At 33.9% G+C, this 23,638-nt stretch overlaps 1 protein-coding gene and 1 pseudogene across 1 annotated transcript in view; one reads left to right on the forward strand and one right to left on the reverse strand.

The window, feature by feature from the left end:
• The window catches only part of LOC141553467 (cation channel sperm-associated auxiliary subunit beta-like), a 218,308-nt gene that overhangs the window by 136,571 nt on the left and 58,099 nt on the right, over positions 1 to 23,638 (reverse strand). The window contains exons 6-10 of the mRNA XM_074285114.1: positions 20,399 to 20,494; positions 13,732 to 13,881; positions 8,308 to 8,403; positions 7,509 to 7,624; positions 4,913 to 4,945 (exon numbers count right to left, since the gene is read on the reverse strand). Coding sequence (XP_074141215.1) covers positions 4,913 to 4,945; positions 7,509 to 7,624; positions 8,308 to 8,403; positions 13,732 to 13,881; positions 20,399 to 20,494 — 491 coding nt within the window. The remainder of the gene's footprint in view (positions 1 to 4,912; positions 4,946 to 7,508; positions 7,625 to 8,307; positions 8,404 to 13,731; positions 13,882 to 20,398; positions 20,495 to 23,638) is intronic.
• LOC141555577 (large ribosomal subunit protein eL24-like) lies at positions 15,925 to 16,399 on the forward strand (annotated as a pseudogene).

Raw genomic sequence — 23,638 nt, forward strand, 5'->3', positions numbered from 1 at the left:
GTTAAGTGATCATCATTTTATTAATTATCTACTTAGCCATAATTAATAAAATTTATTATTAACCACCTAGAAACATAAAATTGATTATTAACTACTTAGAAACTATGTCTTAGAAATTTTCATTCATCACACTATCTAATATCATTTATCAAGGTAAAGTCAAAAGGTCCATAAGCAAATTAGAAGAGCAAGAAATAATTTACCTGTCAGATCTATGAAGAAGGGAAGAAATTATGAAGAAAAAAAAAAGACAGACCTATATGAGATGTACAATAGGCAATTTGGTTTATATTAAAAAGATTTTGCAATCACAAAAGCAATAGTAGAAAGCTGGGAAACAATTTTAACAGCAAGTATTTCTGATAAATAAATAAAATAAATTCTGATTATTTCTCAAATATATAGTCAAACTGATAAAAATAGAAATCATTTCTCAATTGATAAATAGTAAGAGGATATGAATAGACAGATTTCAGAAAAAAAATCCAAAGTTTTTAATAGTTACATGAAAAAAAAATTATCTACATCACTCATAGCAACTCTGAAGTGCCTTTGTACCTACGTCATATTGATCAAGATGAAAAAAGAAGATGACAAATGACAAATTCTGGAGAGGATTGGGGAAAATGTTTATACTCATGCATCATTGGTAGAATTATGAACTTGTCCAAGTTCTGGAAAGCAGTTTGAAACACTGCCAAAAGTTTTTTTTTTTTTTTAACTTATGTATGCCTTGTGATCCTATCATAGCACTACTAAGTCTGATGAGGTATGAGAATTGAGGGTAAGAGATCCCTAAGTAATGGGATCTCCTTGGCTGGTGGCAAGCTTTGCAAAAGAATTTGCAAACCCCAGTGAATACAGGCATGAGGGTTATGACAGAGAATGGAATTTATTCATCAGTGGGCCAAGTCCAGAAAGGCAAATAACTCCTGATTAGGAATTAGCAAAGGTGGTTTAAGAAAACAGTACCTAAAACAGCTTTCTTAGCAGGCAAAATCCTGTTGGAACTTCTGCAAAGATGTCTGGGCATACAGCCCTAGATATATTGGGGCTGCTTTGATCTTTGGCCCTGAAGTGGGGGCCAACTCGGCAGAGACAGATTTTCAATTCAATTCAAAATTGAATGAGATTACTTAAACCACTCAATGGTGACGATGCCCCAGGCCAAGATTTCCAATTGAAAAGAGATTACTTATTTTGGGAAGGATGTGGCCCCTCCTAGAGGAAAGCTTGAGACCCGCATCACTCTTCCCTCACAGATTAAAGTGGACACAGTTTCAGGACCCCTCCAAAGGTTGAAGGGGACACAATTTGCATCAAGTCTATCTGGAAAGAAATTAAAGAGACAGGAAAAGGACTCATAAATACATAGATATTTAGAACAGCTCTTTTGGGGGTGACAAAAAATTGGAAACTAAGCAAGTCATCAACTAGGGAATGGTTAAAACAAGTTAAGTATCTGAATGTTTGTAGAAGGCCAGGATTGAATGAATCCATGAGGGCAAAGTGATTCAGATTTTTGGCTCACCATTTCCCTAATAATTGTAAAGACATATTTGGTAAAAATCAGGATAAACTTGATGGAGAATGCATGCAATAGAAACAAAGAATTTTAAGTGTATCTCTCAACAATGAATTAAAGACAGACTTGAGGTAAATATATTAGTATGATAATTTCTGCTATTTACTACTCTGTTTAGACAAGTACTTTGGAATTGATAAAACATCACAACCATTTTCAATTCTGTTGATGTTGTGTTGATAAGAATTTTGATATTGATAGCTAAGGTGATTACTAAAATGTCAAACAAAGTATGGAGTGTACATTAATCTTGGGGGGATAATGAAGTCAACTGAAGGTAGCTAATGTTGTAACTCTAGTCTAAAGGGATGTATTTAAGACTAGCATTTCAGATTAATAAACTAAGACTGCAAAGCATGTTTTCTGCCTGGCCTCAGGTATTCATTTCAGATTCACATTCTTAGTTTTCATTGGCGCTGGACTCTAACAAATTTTGGAATACTATTGTGTATAAGAAATTGAAGGGGGGACCCTAAAACTCTTAAAAATCCTTAAAGGAGAAAATCTCCTTCAACTCTGCTGCAGTGAGGGACCCCACCCCGAAAGACAAACAGTTTCATCCTTGTAATCTAGACAGTCGGCTCAGTCCTGAAACTCTTTGAATTCAATTCAAATTCCAGCTCAAGCTGAATCCCAGATTATAGAACTCCACCCACAAGTTCCCTTCAGCTAAAGCTCCTATTATAAAAAGAGCCAAACTAAAACCCTCTCTTTGCAGAGGTTTCAAACATGCCAGCTATACCATGCTTGGGATGCCAAGGAGCCTCTGCTCACTGGATAATATTCTTTTCCCAGTGTTACCCTCTCTTTATCCTCACCTATTTCCCTAACCTGAGTTCATGCCTCTCTTTCAGGATTTCTAACCTTACTTCCAATCCCCATAATAAACCTCTTTTATCAATCTACGTTTTCTGGTCTGTAAATTTCTTTACTTAGAACGTCTGCGCTACCAGAAGGGAGTCCCCAAAACTCCCTACCCTTGCCCTGAACCCAAGGGGTTGCAGGGGAGCCAAACCTCTCCATTTGGTTCCCAGAACCCCGAACCTGCCACTAGACCTCATCATTTAACTTCCTGACCACCAGAAACCCTAATCTCATTTTGGTTCCCTAAATCTAGACCTTATCAAAATGATAAAGGGAATGGTTTCAGAAAAACCTGGGAAAAACTTATTTTGGCTAATACAAAGTAAAGTGAACAAAACCAAGATATCAGTTTATATAGTAACAGCAATATCGATCAGTTAGATGGCCCAATAAATAAAAGAAGTGTCAGATCTGAAGACTTGAGGAGTTTAAATTTAGCTTTTAACACTTATATGTGATCCTGGACAAGTCACTTAACCCTGTGTGCCTCAACTCTTCACCTCTACAATGAGCTGGAGAAGGAAATGGTAAACCACTTCACTAATTTTGCCAAGAAAACCCCAAATGGGGTGACAAAGAGTTGAACATGACTGAAAAAAAGACTGAATAAACATCAACATATAAAAATAACCCACTTTAAAAGACCTAATAACTTTGATCAACATAATGACCAATCACATTTTCAAAGAATTCATGATGAAATACACTATCACTTCCAAATAGAGATACTTGATAGAATCAGAGTACAGATCAAAGCATATTTCCTTTTTTTTTTCTTTTTTTTTTTTTTTTTTTTTTTTTTTTTTTGGTACTTGACTAGTTTGACTAATGTACATATTTGGCTTGTATGACTACACCTATTTGTAATAGGCTTTGTTTTTCTTATCTTCTAAACAGGTATGGAAAGATAATTCAGAACTGAACATTAATTTTTTTTAAATAAAAAAAGAATATCATCCTCTTAATACGAGGGATGCCTGTGATAAAAAGCATGAACACAAACTCTTGTTAGGAAAAAAAACTCCTAGTTTAGTGATTTCTTTCATTATTGAAAACTTCTTTCCAATTCAGTGACTCTTCCCTCTGTACAATTTTGCTTATTGTCATCCCTGCAGCTTATGATGTTATTATGCCACAGTTCTCTTTTATTGTCCTGCCTCAGTTTCTCTAATTATCCTGACCCAGTCCTTAGTCCTGCAAAACCTCCCCTTGCTCTTTATCAGAATATTTTTATAAGGATAAAAGATCTTATATTTTAGAATATCAGAATGCCTCTCCCTATCTCAAGCTACCGCAATGTCAGATACTATCTTATTAAGATTCCTCTCCCGATCTTTGGGGTTCCTCCCCCCATTAGGTCATCCCATCCCCCATGCCCTGTCAGCACCAGAATGTCAGAGTCCTGTTCCCACTTTCAGCACCCTGAATCCACCCCCCCTCAGTTTATCTCCTGAGTCATGTGTGTATGTCATTGAGAACTCTCATTGTTTGCTGGATTCTTGGAGATAATAGTCTCATTCAGCCCTGGGACCAAACCATGGATCCATTTGGTCCCAGTAAATCTCTCCTTTTTAAATAAATTATTAAATACTCTCTAATCTCTATCTTGCTTCAGTTTCTCTGACATTACAATGATATTCTGGCCAATCCTTCTTATATAAATCTCTTTAATCTCTTTAGCCTCCCAAAGAATTCAGTGACCAGAATATAGTTACCAGTCTAATGGTCTCTAAAGTAGAGCTTTTGTCTTGTCATTCCTATGAAGAAGAACTGATAATAACTCCCCATTACCCATCAGATCAAGGTTAAGTTTTACAATTATGCATCCAAGCCCCTTATAGTAGAGACACTATATATAAGAGTACTAGACCTGAATTTAAGAAGACATGAATTCTAATCATTTTGTCACAATTCTTTCCTGGTTCTTGATTCCTAGGAAGTCACTCCATTCAGCCTCAATTTCCTCATATATAAAATGACAATGATAGCACCTGCTTCACAGGGTATTCTGAGGATCATGTGAAGTAAAATACTTTGCCAACCTTAAAAGTACTATAAATGCTAGCTATTCTTATTACTATCATTATCATAATTATTATTATTCATCCTATTCAACTTGCCAGTTGGACTATATCCTGACTTACCTTACTATTCCTAAACTCCTCGTGTTTATTCTTGTTAATTTTATCATACTATTCCCCATTCTTGGAATGCTCTTCTCCTTCCTTCCCAATGATCCTAACAATACAAGATATCAAGATCCACCTGCTATGTAAGTCTTCAAGTTTCCTTCAACTGGTGATTCTTATATCTTGCAGCTTATCTTTTACATTTATTAACTATTTGTGCTTTGGGGCATTGATTTTTTTTTAATTTAAATTGTCAAAGGTTATAAAACAAACCCTTACCCATCTCCTCTACCCAGACTCCATTTTCTAGACCCAGGAATTTAAAGTGTCTTACCATGTCAAAGCCACAAAAGTTTATTCTTGAAAACTAAAAGAGAAAAGAAAGAGGAGAAAAATGATAATATAACTGAGTATGTGAAAGGATGCAATGAAACAAAGTGGTTTAAATTGCAACAGAGATAAAGACATGATCAACCAGTTATTTAGGTTTGTCAGATACCGATGTTTTTTTCTGAGGTAGTTATATATAACAGAATTTCACTCTTCTAATTTTATCCCACAACATGAGGTTTAGCCAGGGAAATTACTGAAAACCTTCTCTACCAGGTACCCCTGGAGAATTGTTCTCCTTGCTGATTCTTCTTTAATTGTTATTTTATTTTAATATTGTTGTTTTACTCTACTTCTTAACTTTCTTTGCCAATCCTCAGGATGTGTATAGTCACCCCAGCTTCCCTACTTTCTAACTCTAAAGTCACAATTTTTCTTCATTTTCCTCCATGCTCCTTATGAGAAATACCTGAGTAATACCATTAGAAGAATCACAGAATGTGAAAAAGATCCTCAAAGGCAATCTAGACTAATTAGTATATGTCTCATTCCCAGCAGTAGGAACAAAAAACATTCCCAACAAATATTCATAAAGCCTCCAAGTAAAGACCACTGGCAATTGGAAACTTACTGTTTTGTCTATTCCACCTTAGTGCAGTTCTGATTACCCTACTCAGAAGAAAGATTTTCCTTATATATCTAGTTAAAATCTTTTTTTCTTTAGCTTTTTCTCGTGTTTCTAGTCTGTGGGGCCAAAACAAATTATTCTAATCCTTCTTCCACAAGATTAATTTTAAAACTCTTGAGTCAAGCAATCACAAACTCCCTTAATTTTCTTTTTTCACCTCTATGTCCTTCAACTAGTTTTTGCCATGATATTATCTCTGCATTTTTTCCCTCACTCCCTCCTACTCCTTATAAGACTCAGCTTTGTATTCTGACATGATGATGTTTGATATGTATTATACAGTTTCAAAGCAAAATATACCTCTTCATCCTTTGAGAAAATATCTTATAAAGACATTAAAAATAAAACTGGTATTATTCCTCATAAAGTGAGTCTACCCAAACAAAACCATACCAAAGATCGGAATGAAAATTCAAAGTTTTTCTTCTATAGGACACTGACCAAATTTAAATTTAAGTGAAAAGGTACACTCTTTTAATTTTTTTACTAATATATTGTTTTTACATCATCTACATGTCTTAATATATCCTTTGCTCTGCTCCTCTCAGAAAGTCATTCTTTATAATATACAACAAAAAAGAAGAATAGAGAAAAATTCAGCAAAATTAGTATTAGTCATCAAGTATGTGAATTTTATATGTGTGTTTGTGTGTGTCTGTGTGTCTGTGTGTCTTTGTGTGCACAGTCATTAACTTCCATATCTCTATATGGTAGAGTCCTCATATTTTTTTTTTCTTTGGGGCTAAATTTTATCATTATAATTTCATTGGAAACAACTTTGATTATTTTATTGTGTTCATTTATTTATTTATTTATTTATTTTGTAGTCATTGTGTGAATGTTATTTTCCTTCTTTGGCTTCATTTACTTTAAGTTCATATAAACTTTTTCATCCTTCTCTCTATTCATCATATATACCAGTTCATGCAGTGCAATAACAACTCACTACATTCTTATGCCACAATTTGTTTAACCCTCCCCAAGTCTACTTTATCTGCTTTGTTAATAGTTTTTTGATGCTATAAGAAGTACTGCTATAAATGTTTTGTTCTATATGGAGTCTTTATTTTTAGTATTGAATTGATTGGGTTATAGACTTAGCAGTGGAGTTATAGGCTCAAAGAGTACAGATATTTTAATCACAACTTATTTCCAAGTTGCTTTCCAGAATGGCTTCAACATTGACTTTTTTTATCTTTTGTCACTTTTATCAGTTTTCTAGGTATGATGTTAGATCTTAGTGTTGTTTTGATTGGACACAAACACTTTATTAAAAAAAAAATTTAGCAGCATTATTTGAACTGTATCCACAAAAATAAAAATGTCTACTTACCTTCAAAGATGTTTCTCCTGGGATCTCTAATTTTGTTGAGGGGCCCAAGTTGGATTTTATTCCCTTTTCTTCCCGTTTATAGTTTCTGGACTTTTATACCATGAATCTGCCAACCTTGGAATGTATAATTACTTTTGTAGCCTTCTCAATCTAAAGATCCCTCTGTAAGGCTCTCACTCTCTTCTCTCATTGGTGAGTTCCTTTTAGAGTCTCTATTTTGTAAAACAGTCCAACCTGAAAGCCCTTCTCTTCTAGTCCTTTTCCTGGCTAAGATTTCAAAATCATTCCTTCATATTTGGTATCTCAATTTCCCATTGCTCCCTTCCTAGGCTTTTCAACTTATTTTGTGGTGTCTTCCCAGAACATAATGTAGGCTTCTTGAGTGTATGGCCATTCATTTTACTTGTATTTGTATCTGTAGCACTTAGCATAGTGACTGGTTACTTAGAAACTGCTTAATAAATGTTTGTTCCTTGCTTCTTTCACAAAAGTCTTAATAATTACCATATATTTTTTTCCATCATGTCTTGATGCCATGGTGATATCTATGACAGATACCTACAGAGATGAAATACATACCAATAAAGTACCATTTGGATAACGAAGATCTGAACTTATATAAAGGCCCACCGAAGTAAGGAGCACTAAGTGATAATTTGTTAAGACAATTTCCACAATAGTAGCTCTCATGCATTCTAAAGAAAGAAAAATAACAAGAGTTCATTATGATTTGAAATCATATCCACAGAGATCAGGGTTAATGGAATTCACTTTCATAGCTAGCTTTGATTTCTTTTCATGATATAGATAAAGAGAGATAATACTTGGATAAATGTGATTTAGTTATATTGGTACAATGCAATTCTGGGAATCAAAAACTCTTACTTCCTAACCTAATTTGACTGATTTATCAATGAGCTTCAGGGAGCTACAAAGTCCCTTGCATTTTATTCCCTGTTTCTTCCTTTGTGATCATACAGAGCAATAATTTACTCAAGTATGCTGAGACTTCATAAACCCTTGGAATTCTATGCAGGGGTTCTCAAACTACGGCCCGCAGGCCAGATGCTGCCCGCTGAGGACGTTTATGCCGCCAGCCAGGTTATGGCAAATGGGCTGAGGGGCGGAGACAGAATGTGAGCTTTTGTTTTTACTATAGTCCGGCCCTCCAACAGTCTGAGGGACAGTGAACTGGCCCTCTATTTTAAAAGTTTGAGGACCACTGAGTGACTCAAGAGTTAGCTTGAAACTTAGAAATTAAATAACTCAAACTTGTCATTTTACAAATGAAGAAAACTGAGTCTCAGAAAAGCACTTGCCTGATCAAGAGGTGGGAATAGAAGTGCTACCCCTGAAATCTTTGGTCAAGAAAATTTACCTTCATCATTGTAAGGGCAAATACCATTTTTTACATCAAACCAAACAGTGTCACTGTCCTCCCAAAATCCAGAATGAGTCAAACCTATGTAAATTCCTAAAAAATAAAATTATAAAATAAAGTATTAAATGAGGATAAACACAATTGGGGCAACTAGTGGCAGAAAAGACAGAAGTGCTGGCCCAGAAGTTGAGAACCTTAATTCAAATCCAGTCTCGGATACTTACTAGTTATGACCCTGAGCAGGTCATTTAGACCTGTTTGTCTCAGTTTCCTCATCTGTAAAATGATCCAGAGAAGAAAATTTCAAACCACTCCAGTATCTTTGCCAAGAAAATCCCAAATGGAGTCACAAAGATTTGGACATAACTAATCAAATAAATAACAGCAACAACCATCACAAGAAAAATAAATATAAATGCCCAAGATCAGATCATTCTAAAAAGAGTATAAGCAAATCCTGGCCAGTAGGCAAAACTTTCATGGGGCTACCACATAATGCTCTTTATCTTTATCACATTCTTCACAAACCAGAAAAATACATTATTTTAATTGGTCAGATATATTACAAGTGCTCTGAAAGAATACTTGATTGGATTTTGGGTTTAGTTAACATTTAGTGAAAAAGAAGCTTACATTGCTATAGTATGTTTTTCCTTATAAAGCATTTTCTTACAGTGATATACTCACAATCAAGGAGCCTATAAAGGTATGACCAATCCATTTTTAATGAGATGAGAAAATGTCTCAGAATGAAGTAGTTCAAATAAAAAAACCATTGCAATGCAGAAATTCTACTTATTTTCAGGCTAAACATTAACTATTGGAAAGAAATTATATAATGACATCTAAAAGGTAACCAAACCATGAAAATAATCATCTAATAATAATATCTGAACACCTCTTATAAAGAAAATATCAAAACTACCAATACCTAAACATAGATGCAGATATAAAAAAAATTGTTTTGCAAGACTACAGGATGTATGACACTCATACACTTAGTATCATTATTTATGAAAGATAAGTTAAATATATAAATATATTATAGATATACATATGTGGGATCTTTCAATTATTTATTGTAAAAGAGGTGGTCTTTACAGATTCTTCAGAGGAGCATGTGAAAAATCTATTCTGTGAGGGAGCAGAGTGATAAAGAGAGGGCATATTGAAGGAGGAGATGATCAAGAGCAAAACACTTAAGGAAGACCAGGGTCAAAGGAAAGTGAATAGAATAAATGGGGAATACAGTTAGCAATAGCAATTGGGGAAATAATTTTGAAGAGGGATTCTCTGACAAAGGTATCATTTCTTAAACATATAGGAAACTGAGTCAAACTTATAAAACAAAAAAATAGGAGCCATTTTCCAACTGATGATCAAAAAATATGAACTATGCCCAAAGGGTTATAAAATCATGCCTATTCTTTGACTTAAGAATACCACTATCATACATGAAAAAGGACCTATATGTACAAAAATATTTATAGCATCTCTCTTCACAGGGCAAAGAATTAGAAAATGAGGGGATGTCCATCAAGGGGGGAATTGCTGGATAAATTGTAGTATATGATTATGAAGGAATACTATTTTTCTGTAAGAAATAATGAGCAGGATTCTCTCCAAAAAACCTGGAAAGTCTTCCATGAATCTAAGCAAAGTGAAATTTACTATGTCCAAAATAATAGCAATGTTGTGAAGTGATCAGCTGTGAATAACTTTGCTATTCTCAATAATACAATGATCCAAACAACTCTGAAAGACTTAGATGAAAAGTGCTATCTATACCCAGAAAAGGAACTGATTGCATCTCAATACAGATTGAAGCATACTCCTTTTTTTTTTTCAACTTTACTTTTCTTGAGGGTTGTTGTTGTTGTTTTTGAGGGGGGAGGAGATGTTTTCTTTCACAACATGACTTTTATGGAAATGTTTTGCATAATATCACATGGTACATGTGCCTTCTTAAAAGAGCAAGAGTTGGGGTTAGCTAGGTAGAGCAATGGATAGAGCACCAGCCCTGAAGTCAAGAGGACCTGAGTTAAAATCTGGTCTTGGATACTTAATATGTCCTAACTGTGTGACCCTGGGCAAGTCACTTAACCCCAATTGCCTCAGCAAAAGAAAAAAAAAAAAAAAAGTAAAGATGGGAAGGAAGACAGAGAATCTGGAACTCAAAAGATTTAAAAAACAAATGTAAAAAATTGTTTTATGCGTAACTGGGAAAATAAAATTATTAAATATTCACACAAAAAAAAAAGAAAAGAAAAATCCAGCCTGTTCTCTTCTCAGATTTTTTATCAAAGGTACTTTTGATACATTCACATAAAGATTTTTATAAAAATGAAAAAGATCTTTCACATGCTTTTTTTTGGTAAAAATGAAAAAAAAAAAAACTAGCACAGTAGTTGTTTATATTCTATTGATTGTTTGGGGGTTAGGGAATAATACATCCATGATTTTTTAACTGTTCTCTTCCTTCTTTTTTCACTTGATGAAATATTGCATAAAATGAACCATAATTCTTTTAGTATTTTCTTCCCTCCAACACAAACTTCTTCAATATATACTTAGCTTAGTCCAACTGCCTTTTCAGTTATCTTCTAAGATTTCATTTCAAATTCTTCATTTAGCATAGCAATCTCAAAAGTACTAATATTCAAATAATGCAGTCCCTCTCTCAGTATAGCAACTATAATGTATAAAATGAAAAATTTGGTCTATTTTTCTACTATTTGTTGACCTGTCAGTTATTATAAAATGATTCTGTTGAGTTGTTTCACCAGGTTTTTTGTTTGTTTGTTTTTATGCTTCTTTTCATTTCCACTGCTTCTCCCTGGATTGTAAAATAAATTTGCTAATTACCATACACAATCTGACTACAGAGTGTTTTACAATTGAGTTTACAACTTTCAACAGCATTTCCTTTAACTATCAAATCTGTATGCTTGAGAAAGAGATCAAGTATCTGTTTATTAAGGAGTTTCTGAGTTTTTTAGGCTCTTCATTTCAGTAACTGATCATTATTAGTTAAATTTTTGCAAGAAAAAAATGATCATGATCAGTGTGTTTATCTTTTCTCATTCTCCACCCCTACTTTTTTATTTTTATTGTTTGCATATAGTTTGTTTAAATAGATCAGAGTGAAGGTGGGTTCAGTTAATTATAGGAATACTTCACCTTTATAATTTCTTCTAATTTGGTGTTAATTTTATTTTTGCTCTAATTAGTGAATGGTCTGCAAACAAAACCAAGTAAACTAGAACTCCCATATTGATAGTTTTGTTTCCTTTTATATAAATTGAAAGTATTTTTTCATTGTTTCTGATGAGTTGAACTTGCTATATGCACTATTTTCCAACTCTTCTGAAATCATTTATCTTAAGTTTTTAGTGATAATATTGACTTAATTTCTGCTTCAGAGCAAGAGATAGAAAGGGGAGGGAGATGATAAGCATGGCTTCAGGAAAAGATGTCCAGGATGCATGAATATGAAAAGCATGGACTGGGACCAACTAAATGTAGTGCTTTGGACAAGTTTGAACTCACTCACTAGAGAATTAAATAGTCCCAGAAGTAAGTACCAGAACAATGGATTAACTCATCTAGGTGGTGAGGTATGGTCTATGATCCAAATAGATTTGTTAAAGAAAAAAAAAGTGGGGGGGATTCAGGGGCAATAACAAAACCAATGGTAATAAATCTCAAAACCCTAAAGATTTGAAATACAATCTGTCTGTAAGGAGACAGAGAGACAGATAATTGGCCAGAAACATTGATACTAAAACTAGACTCTGTGCTATTGTAAACTACGACTTCAGACAGCAAACTGAATGACAGAAAAAACAAGTCCTCTGACACCAACATTGACACAAGAGCAAGTACATGCTTCACATAGAATATTTTCTCATCTTGAGCCATTTGGAATTTAATTATTGCTCTGATAGAATTCTGAATTAAGTCCAATTATGTCTCAGGTGATCCTAACCTTAGACCAAAATTCCATGTCTTCATTCCTCCCCACCAACTACCCTACTTAGAGAGGGAAAATTATACCTAATCCTGTCCCTCAAACATCAAAGTATTCAATGATATCTATGACAAGTAAATCTTATTCTCCTGATCCCAGTAATTCATAGTCTTTGTCTGCCATAGTAAATGTCAAACATCCCCTGCTACTCCTCTTTCCTGGGAACAAACACCCCATGTCATTTAATTCAGTTTCTTTTCTCTTTTTTTCCCTTGTTTTCTTCTGGATATTCTAGAATATAATTAATAAAGTAGAAGGAAGGAAAGGAGTGAAAGAGACAGAGAAGGAGGGAAAGATAAAGAAAAGGAAGAAAGGGAAGAACAGAAGGAATGATGGAGGGAAAAAGTATTAATGAAAACTTTCATAAAAAAACAGAAAGAATTTTAGAAGGGACCAGTGACAAGGAAGGCAATGTTAGTACTCTGTTAAATGTATCATATACTTCTTTTAAAAGCTACAAATAAAATGTAGATTCATAATTTCTAGACAATCCTCTTTTAACTGTTATATTCATGTGTGTTGAATAGCACCAATTGTGAAAAGTAGCTTCTATGAAAGTCTTCCATGATACAGTTTTATCAAAACAGGAATATGGTACTCTGGCTACCTCCTTGCCATGCTGCTCTCGCCACTCTTCTACCCTCTGACTCTGACTTAATTCTCTACTTTTTTGCTTCAAGTTCACCACAAATAGCTAGACCAGAATCTTTGTAATGAATTTCAGCTATCTTTTTGATGTGTCACCTAACAAATACCCACACTCTTCCTTTCTCCCATTGTCTACCTCTTGCTCTGACAACAGTCATTAAATCAATGTTGCCATTCCTAAAAATAAAATGTCAATTATTCTCCTATGATTCCTGATCATTACTCTCCTAAATATGTTTTTTCCTACCTGAATCCTTAATACAGAGTAAAGTAAGAGCCACCAAAAATATGTATGCTATAAACATTAAATTTGTAAACATAATTTTGAAAGAATTCTGTTGTTTTTTTTTTCAGTGTAATAATCAGTCATGTTTTCCAGAGATTGTTGATAAAAAAAAAAATGCTACCCACCTCCTGACAGAAAGGTGATAAACTAAAATTCAGAATGAAACACACGATTTTGGGCATAATCAATTTATTTGTTTCACTATCCTCTCTCTAGGGGGGTGGATAGAGGTAGGAGGAAGAAAAAATAAATGTTTTATACTTGAAAAAAATATATAATTTTTAAAAGGTGCTCGAGGGCAGAGATTATTGTGATTTTTTGTATTTGTATTCCTAGTACTTAACAGTGTCTCACACACATGTTTTTAATTAACACTTTTTTCATTCATTTTTCAGTTTAATTCCTATGTGTTTACTAACATTATAAAAAGATTCAAAATTTAAAACTGTAAACTTACCAGAAGTACTGCCACCAGTTGTGAGACCAATTAATGCTACATCATTAGCACATGGACATTTTGTAAGTTTGATACGCATCACAGATTTAACTAACTTTTTCATGTCAGTATTTTTCATGGGTTTTCCAATAACCCACTGAAGAATAGGCTCTGGAATAAACAAATATAAGTGTTAAAATTTATGAAATTATGAAAATTAAATCTTCTGATACCTGCCTTTAAGAACTCAGGGGAAGAAGGGGACATCATGCTAGAAGAGAAATTATTTTAATAACCAATGATATGAGGAGATTCAGAGTTCTCCCCTTTTCCTAAAGTACTCATTTTTAAATTCAATCTCTGAAAGTTGAATTAAATTTGTCCTCAGTCATGGTCAGATCTCACCCAACCTTATAAGCAATCTCTAACCTTGAGATAACTTCTACCTGTTTTGTTCCACAAATGCAATTTTGAAGAAGGTTTATCAAAATTACCAAATAATAATAATATAATGATTAAAAGGGAATCTGGAGTATCCAGAAGGTGACCACTTTGGTGAAGGACTTCAGGCCTGTGTAATAATAAGAATGATTAAAGGAAATAGTCATGATAAGTCTGTAGAAGATACCTTAGTTCACTGATATAACTGTCTTCAAATATAGGAAGAGCTAGCAGCAAATTCCAGTTCTGCTTTAGATTCTATGGAAATTTCCTCTCACCAGATATTTTAAAGTAGGAGTCTTTTTCAGAAAGAGTTGCCTTAGATCAGAGTTTAGCTAATGATGGTCTGAGGGCCAGAAGTTTTTTGCTGCATGTTTTCATATGGAAAGCAAGTTTATACTTTTAAATAAAGTATATGTATACATAGATATATACATACACATATACAAAACATAAAAATAAATGGACAGGATGGAATTGAGTTGTGATAGATTTTTTTGAACAGCAGAATAATTTATTTAATAAGGAGTCACTGCAAGTTCTTCAGTAGAGGAATGATATGAAAATAGCTGTAATAGTTGTACTTTTAAGAAAACACTTAAAGTCATAATAACTTAAATCTATATTCCTATTTAATAATCTAAGTTTTCTAACCTACTTTTCAAAGTTCTTAACTTCCAAATACTCCCTTCTTCAGTTAGGCTAGTTGGTTACTGCCTTTTGGATTTGCTATGTACTTTTCCATCTCCATATCTTTTACACACTTCCCCTGCTTAAAATGTCTTCTCTCCTACTTTTCACCTATGTAAATCCTACCTAAAGACACAAATCAAGTCTCATCCCAACGCAGTGACCTCTTCCTTCTCTCAACTTCAAACCAAACACTAAACAAGTATGGACATTTCATTGGGATGCTTATAGTGTCCCATATCAGCTCATATACAGCTCTTTGGTGGAGAAGCTATATAATATTGGAATGATCACTGGCCTCAGAGTCAGAGTTTCTGTCTTAGTACTCTAGCAATTTTACTGTGGCTAAGTATCAACATTTCAATGATCATCATACCTATTTATAAAATAAGGGCATAATAATACTTGTACTACCTACTGACAGGGTTTTTATGATAAAATTTTTTCTTATTTAAGTATTTAATTGTAGGTAACTTAGTATGTGCCCTATCTTTCAGTCTTTTCTCCAGTGTATTTATTTTTTGAGGTAACCATAGTTAAGTGACTTGCCCAATATTTCATAGTTAGCAAATGTCAAGTGTCTGAAGCCAGATTTGAATGCAGATTTTCCTGACTCCAGTACCAATGCTCTACTCATTGTACTACCTAGCTGCCCCTTATGATGAAAATATTTTGTGAAACTTGAAGCACTATGTAAATGTGAGTGAGATATGAATAATAACCATCTTTCTTCTTTAAAAATCAAGAAAACTGGCAAGACAATTGTTCAGGGAAGTAAAGCTCTTGCTACTAATATAACACACTGACTGACTGGCAATATAAAACCCTTAGGCATGAGGAGTTGTGCATTTCTTAGCCTTGGCATCCCTTTGCTACCAGATCTGTCATCATGGCAACTAGACAAAGGAAAGTTGGACTCAATGTTGTATCTTTATGAAATATCCTTTTCACAAATACCCCTTCCAAAGGAAGGATTTAAATGTCAAATTATCTACAAAGCATCTCATTTCATTCTAACCCCAATGTGAACCATTTGACTATCCTGAAGAAAGCCTTGACTGGAAATGATTGCTGCTTGCAGTCATGAAGGTCCAGCTGTGCAGTTTCAGTAGGTACAAGATCTGCCCTGGGCTTGGGAGACTCTATGCCCACCTGGTAGGGAAGATTTACCAACTTTTGAATGCAAAATGCGAGTCTGCATTCTTTTCAAAGAGATACCCTCAACAGATCAATTGGACTGTCCTGTAAAGAAGAAAGCACAAAAAGGGACAATTGGAAGAGATTCAAAAGAAAAGAACTCGCTGGGCTGTTAAATCCCAGAGAGCCATCACTGGGGCTTCTCTTGCTGATCTAATGGCCAAGAGGAACCAGAAATCTGAAGTTCAAAAGGACTAATAAGAACATACCACCAGGGTTTGCCAAAGAAGCATAAAATAGGCCAAGCAAGCAACTAAGAAGACTGCTGCATCTGCTGCTGACTCCTACAAAGGCAGCACCTAAACAAAAAATTGTGAAGCCTGTTAAAGTTTTAATACTCCAAGTTGGTGGAAAATACTGATTGTCTACTAATTTTGATTAATCAAAATAAAATTTAAAGTTACTTTGAAAAAATTAATCTTATATTTCATTTATCAAATGTGTAATTGGATTAATACATTTTTGTAGAAAAGCAAAAATGTATAAACAATATAGAGTGCTACAAATTTTTTCTTTGATAGCCTTGCTCTGGATAATATTTTGATCACTAATCTTATTTTGCCTTGCATATTTAATTTTAAATGAATATGCCTGATTGCCCAAATAGGCTATTCATTGAAGATAGGGACTACTATAGCATATATTTTTCTGTATCTCTTAATTGCCAATAAAAAATAGTGCTGCAATAATTTTGTCAAAGTCTTTTTGCTCTTTTCTGTTAAACTTGTTTTTTTTTCCTTAGTACCAATTAAAAGTACATACCTACATTCCAGACAATTTTGTTTTCGTTCCTGGTGCTAAATTTCTTACATACAAGGTGCTAGGTAGATAAGCAACTGTCATTTGGTATGAATTCAGGACCTAGGATTCTACAGGTTGGAATGTTTCCCTAGTTCCATTTGAAAACTTCTTCCACCTGATGACTTCTGAAATTTCACAATCAGAGATCATTTAATTGTTTTGTCCTTTCTTTAAATGCAAATTCACCCTTATGAATGGCAGTATTTAAAATGACAATCATCATTTATATATTATTGTGAAAAGTGAGTTTGTTGGAATTTATTTTTCTGAAAGGGAATTTTGATAGAAGAAATAACAGAGCTAAAACAAGCACACTAGGTACCTAGGTCAAAGATTGGGAGAATTGGTACCACTGAGAAGATGGAAGGTCAAGATAATGGGAAGCAGAAGGCACCAAAAGCCTATTTCCTGCATTTCATTGCTTTGCCTAAGGTTCACTTTCCTCCTAAATATTGGCTATCACTCTTCTTATTTAATGGGCATTGGGCCAGTTCTCTGAAACTTGATTAAATGCCAACGCTCTTTAACCTTCTTCAAACAGGACTAAACATCCCTGGAGTTGATTTAAGGAAAAAAAAAAAAGGAATGACACTATCCATAGATGAAAATGAGGGAAATACAAATTTCAGTAGTTTACCAGGATTCAACAGGACTACATTTATTTGTTTTAGTACTCCACAAAAATTGTAGCTCCTCTCAGTGCAAATGCTATTCATTTTGAAATATATCTTTTTGCCATTGAGAATGATTTTCTTGTTTGCACTGAAAGTTCTAGAATAATTGAATATAAGATTGTTGTTTTTTAATTAGAGAATAGCTGAGATTCACTGCTAATATTGGGAGACTCTGAGCAGACTAACATGATACTTATATGTATTGTCTGCATTAGTATAGAAATGAAACACTTAAGTAGACATGATCCAAGAATTTATCTATTGGTTACATGCTATTTTAAATTCAGATTTGTGGAACTGTTTTATAGAGATTTGTGAGAAAGGAGCTATCAAGACAAAGATTCATTCTCCGTTTTGAGACTCATATGAGTAGGATAGGGTCAAGCCTTGTGCTGGATCTCTGAATGCTCTTCACTCTTTCCTTCTGAAGCTTATAAGCAGCTGCTGCTGCTGTTGCTTTTAACTGGGAGTGATGGTAGGGGAACAGAACCAAATGATACATCCTCCTCTGATACATTTTCCTTCTTTTCCCCTTTCCTCAGAAGGAAGGAAATAATTGCATTAATTGCTTTATTCCCGTGGTTTTTCTGTTTTCTTCTTTCTCACAGGGGGAAAATATTAAAAGCAAAAGAAATTGGCACTGCTATAAGCAATGAGAGCACTGTTTCATATCCAAACAAATTATTCTTTTCTTCTTTTCTTTCTGGCCTTCTATTGCCATCATTTTATTTCCTTTTATATGAAAAAAAATATATAGTACTTGCTAATCTTTGTTGAGTGATTTGAGGAAAAGACTGGGATCTTTGTGGAGATTGAGAAAAATCCTCACTTCAACATGAGACATAGGGAGAGGGGATGAGGAAAGATAATGAATCAGTGTGAAAGTCACAAACACAGAGTAGGTGCATTAAGGACATGGTACTCAGGCCAGTACAAGCTTCCATACCCAGCAGAGTGGATAATACAGAGAGAGATTGTTAATATAAGAATCAAGTAAAAATCAAGTGAGTCCTAGATCTAATACAATTGAGCCCTTGAGACAAAGGTTAGCCAAGATCCAAGAAGGAGAATCTGGACAAGCAAGAATATACCTTCTTTCTCACAGGTCCCCTTTGGATATGTCTTATAATGTGTAACTAATATCTAGCTACCATACAAAGTATTCTTTATCTATGTTTACCTTGGCTGTTATTCAGTTGATTAAGTCATGGCCAACTCTTTGTAACCCAATTTGGGTTTTTCTTTGCAAAATTACTCAGTGAGTGGGGAATGGGAGGATTACCATTTCCTTTCAGGTCATATTACAGATGAGGAAGCTGAGGCACACAGGATTATGTGACTTTCCCAGAGTTACACAGATGATAAGTGTCTAAGAACAGATCTGAATTCAAGAAGATGAGCCTTCCTACTTCTATTCATTCTATTCACCTCACCATCTAACTACTCCTCATTACATGTGGACCTCCAACTATTAAAGCCACTGCTGGGGCCCCATATTCTAGTAAAAACCATATAGAAATGGATATTTCGCTTAGTTCTTATATTCTTTATATGTGTGGATATGACTCCATTAAAATAAAATGTGAACCCCAGATCAATGAGAAAATTTTGCAAAAAACAAGGAAAAAACAATTCAAATACACTATAGCTACAATTAGAATTATATAAGACTTATCAGCAACCACAATGAAAGACCACAAGTCCTGGAATCATATCTAATTACAATCAAAAGAACTGGGCCTGTGGCCAAAAAAAATGTATCCAGCAAAATTATCTATAATATTGAATGAGAAAAAAATGGACATTCAACAAGTTTGCAGATTTTCAGGATTTTCCATTAACCAAACCCAAACTTCTAAGAAAATTTAACATATAAGAGTCAATAATCAAAGATAAGTTTCAAGGAACTCAACATGGACAACTTGTTTATCTTTTTTTTTTTAACATGGTAAATTATATCACATGTTTAAGATCGACATAAACAATAGGGCAGCTCAAAAAAAAGATTGGGACAGAGTTAAGGTAAAAACAGTTATTATGTTATACAAATGAACTACAGAGGAAGAATACACACAGATGCATAAGAGGAGGGAGGAGAGCTCGTAGTTCTGAAAACCTATTCACATCTGGAATGGGTTAAATAGGCAACACTACATATACACCAGGAAGGATACACCCTCAAAAATATATAAAGAAATAAGGAGGGAGGAATGGCTGGATGGGGATGCAAAAAGTGAGGGAATAAGACAAGGGAAGGATCCATGAGTTGCAGAAATAATCGCAAAGCAAGCTAAGGGGCAGAATTAAAGCAAAGAGTCGGCAGGCATAAGAAAGATATATACATGGGGAAGGATTGAGGAGTGTAAAAAGGAGGGGAAAAGAATAGAGTATGAAAAATGTGCAGTAGAGGAAAAAAAACAATTTACAAGGAAGTAAAAAAGAAATTCATAAATATAATTTCTTCTATTAATCTATAAACTTTCTTGAACTGGTAATTTGTTATATATTTTGAATCCTCCCTACTGTTCTGCTGGGCACATGCAATGTTCTCTTTTTTACTTTATTTTATTTTGTTTTGTATTTATTTTCTACTTTTCTTTTTTTCTTATTCTTTTTTTTAATAAAAAAAGACGCTCTTACAGTAAAAAAAAAATGTGGGAACCACTTCTTTGCAGGTACTACCCTCATAGAATTTTCTATGCTTACTTGCTGGTCCAGATGACCCCTGAGCTTCTTTCCAGCTTTCATATTCTATGAACCTACAAGTTTATTTTGTATTCAGAGGACAGCATCTCATTTTTCACATACCATATTTAAGTAAAGATAAACAATATTGTTACTCCCTAGTGAGGATGTAAATATTTCTTTTGTCTTACAGCATTTACCTCTGATAAGATCCAGTATTGTTCCTTCAGTAGTGTAAGTATCTAATCCCTCTTGAAGTGTAATAGATACAAACCATTCTTCCACTGGAGCAATATCTGATTGCAAAAAAAAGGCGAAGCATCATTACATGGAAAGAGAATCTGTGAATATTTCTTTTTGTAGCACATCAATAACTATAACAAATAGAACTGTAGGTAGTCTGGGAAAGAACTGGAGTAAAAGCTTTAGGCCTTTCCTACCTACTTGTATTTCTAAAGAATACTTTATACATGCTGCAATGTACTATGAGTAATCAAGAAATTAGTACTACCCTGAGCAACTATGGCAATCTTTCCCATAAGCAACTTTTTGGTTCAACTTGCTTTGTAACCTTTTTTCATAACATATTTCTAAGTCCTCCACTCATCTACTTCACTTCACTGATTCAACTCTATTTTACATACCTTTTTTTGAGTACCCTAATACCTTTTAACCTCCCACTCCCAATTAGCTTTGTACCATTCTCATTTGATTTTCTCATTTTTCATTCTCTAAAGATTATAACTTTCTATCAGTGACTATTTATTAAATGTCTATAATGTGCCTAGGCACATTGTGCCTAGCGTTGTGCTTGGCTCTGGAAATAAAAAGACAAAAATTAGAACAGGACCTGTGTTTAAGGAACTTATATTGGAAGGGACAATATGCGCATGTGTAAGGATGTACAGAATAAATATAAAGTTTAGAGAGTACTAACATTATGGAGAATCAGAAAAGTCTTCATGAAGATAATGCAGCTTAAACTAAGTCTTTAAAGAAGTGAATATACAAAGTGGAGGGGAAGATTGACTGCCTCCCATAAAAGTTCAAAGATGTTATCTCCCAGATGTAGGAAATGCAGAGCCTGAGTAAGGAATATCAAAACCAGTTTGGATAGCTATAGATTAGAGGGAAGGAGTTATGATAGGAGATCTTTCTGTATCCATCTTTCTCTCCATACATATGAACATATTATTATCACATACTATTATTTATATATATATATCATATGTATGTATATATATATATATATATATATATATATATATATATATATATATATATAAAACACATATGTATACATAGACAATATACAATCCTCATAAAATGAGGATGGAAAAAGAAGTTGTGACATTTGTGTGACATACTAAATAGAGGAGATTATATATTCTATATGATACAATAGAACACCGGAATATATTGAAGAAGGAAGTGACATGGCCAGACTTTTATTTGAGGAAAAGTACTTTGACCATTCAGTGGAAGAAGACTTGGAAAAGAAAAAGATTTGTGGCAGGAAATCTATCACAATACTTTGGGCCAGAGAAGATGGACTGAATCAAGATGATAGTTACATAGACAGTGAGAAAGACATTTCAAGTGGTGTCATGGAGGTAAAAATCATATAATTTAACTACTACCTGTAAATGTGAAATGTGGGAGGATTAGTTAAAAATAATGTCAAGGGACAGCTAGGTAGCACAGTGGATAGAGCACCAGCCTTGAATTCAGGAGGATCCGAGTTCAAATCTGGCCTCAGACATTTAACACTTCCTAGCTGTGTGACCCTAGCAAGTCACTTAACCCCAATTGCCTTATCAAAAATAATGATAATAATAATAATGTCAAGCATGCAATCCTGAGAAACTGGAAGGATAGTGGTTCTTAATAAAAATAGGAAAGTTTGGAATAGGGACAGGTTTATTATAAATGATAATAAGTTCTCTTGTTGAATTTGAAATTAATATGAGCCATCCATTTTTAAATATCCATAATATAATTGGTAACAAAAAAGATTGGAGTTCAGGTGAGAAAGCATAGATTGGATATATAAATCTGTAAATCATTTTCAAAGAGATGATAATTAAACTTAAGAGATTTTACAAGATTGCTAAGTAAGAGAATGAAGAGAGATGTGAACCCACTAAAACTTCTTGGGATATGTTCACAATTAGAAAGATGATATAGATGATGCTTCAACAAAGGAGGCTGGGGAGGAAAAGCATCAAAAAGGTATGAGGAGAATCAAGAGAGATCAGTGCAGATGAGGATGGGAAAGGAGAGGGTGCAGAATGGTCGGCCAATAATGTTGAATGCTGCAGAAGTCAAAAGATGAGTTTTGAGAAAAGACCACCACTATTACTATGATTGATAACTTTGGAGAGAGCAGTTTAAATGTCTGGCTTCTTAAGAGGAGAAGAAGTTGAAGAAACAAATGTAGACAAGTTTTACACCTGTTATACTTTAGCAGACAGAAGGAGACAAGATAAAAAATAATAATTTATTGGAATGATAGTGATGGATTTTTTTTTAAAGGATGGGGTAGGCTTGTCCATATCTGAATGCAATAGAGAAAGAAAACAATTGATAGGAAGAGATTCAGGAAAGGAAGGGGGTGATAATCAAGTTGATAATCGCTGGAGATCACAAAATCATATTATTAGAGCTACAAGAGCCCTTAAAGATCATCTAGTCTGATCCCTTTTTATAGTGGAAGAAATGAAACCCAGAGAGTTTAAATGATTGGGCCAAGATTACAGAGGCAGTTAAAATGGCAAGGTCAAGATTTGAACCACAAGACTTGAAATCCAACACATTTCAGATCTACTCTACTATGCTGACTCTATGGAAGGAGATTGGATCAAGGACATATGTATTAACATATATATATATATATATATTCATACATTATATATAATGTATGTGTGAATAATATATATTTATATATAATTCTATCTAATATATATTTATCCTAATGAAGCAATCCTATGTGTCCTTCAACCAATGACATATCAGTCCAAATTATGGGAATTTTAAAAATTCAAATTATTTTTCCTCTGTTGATGATAGGCTGACCTATTTTGAATGGTTTTAAATCTTAATGTTTTCATGTTTGATGCCACTGATAACAATATTAATAATCAAAATCATAATAATTAATGTTCATATAGTACTTAAAGGTTTGCAGAACACTTTACAAATATTTCATTTTGTCTTCACAACCACCCTGGGAAGATGAAGTTGTTAGTTGTTAATTATTATCTCCATTTTACATAGGAGGAAACTGAGATACACCAAGGTGTCCAGAGTCATACAGCTAATAAACATCGGAGACTGGTTTTGAGCGCCATTCTTCCTAATTCCAGGCCTAGCACTCTCTACAATTCTCCCTTAGAGCAACATGTTATCTTCTTTAGGGCATTCTCCTTCTATTTGATATC

The sequence above is a fragment of the Sminthopsis crassicaudata genome, chromosome 2, assembly GCF_048593235.1.
Source record: "Sminthopsis crassicaudata isolate SCR6 chromosome 2, ASM4859323v1, whole genome shotgun sequence".
In the NCBI taxonomy this organism is placed as follows: domain Eukaryota; kingdom Metazoa; phylum Chordata; class Mammalia; order Dasyuromorphia; family Dasyuridae; genus Sminthopsis; species Sminthopsis crassicaudata.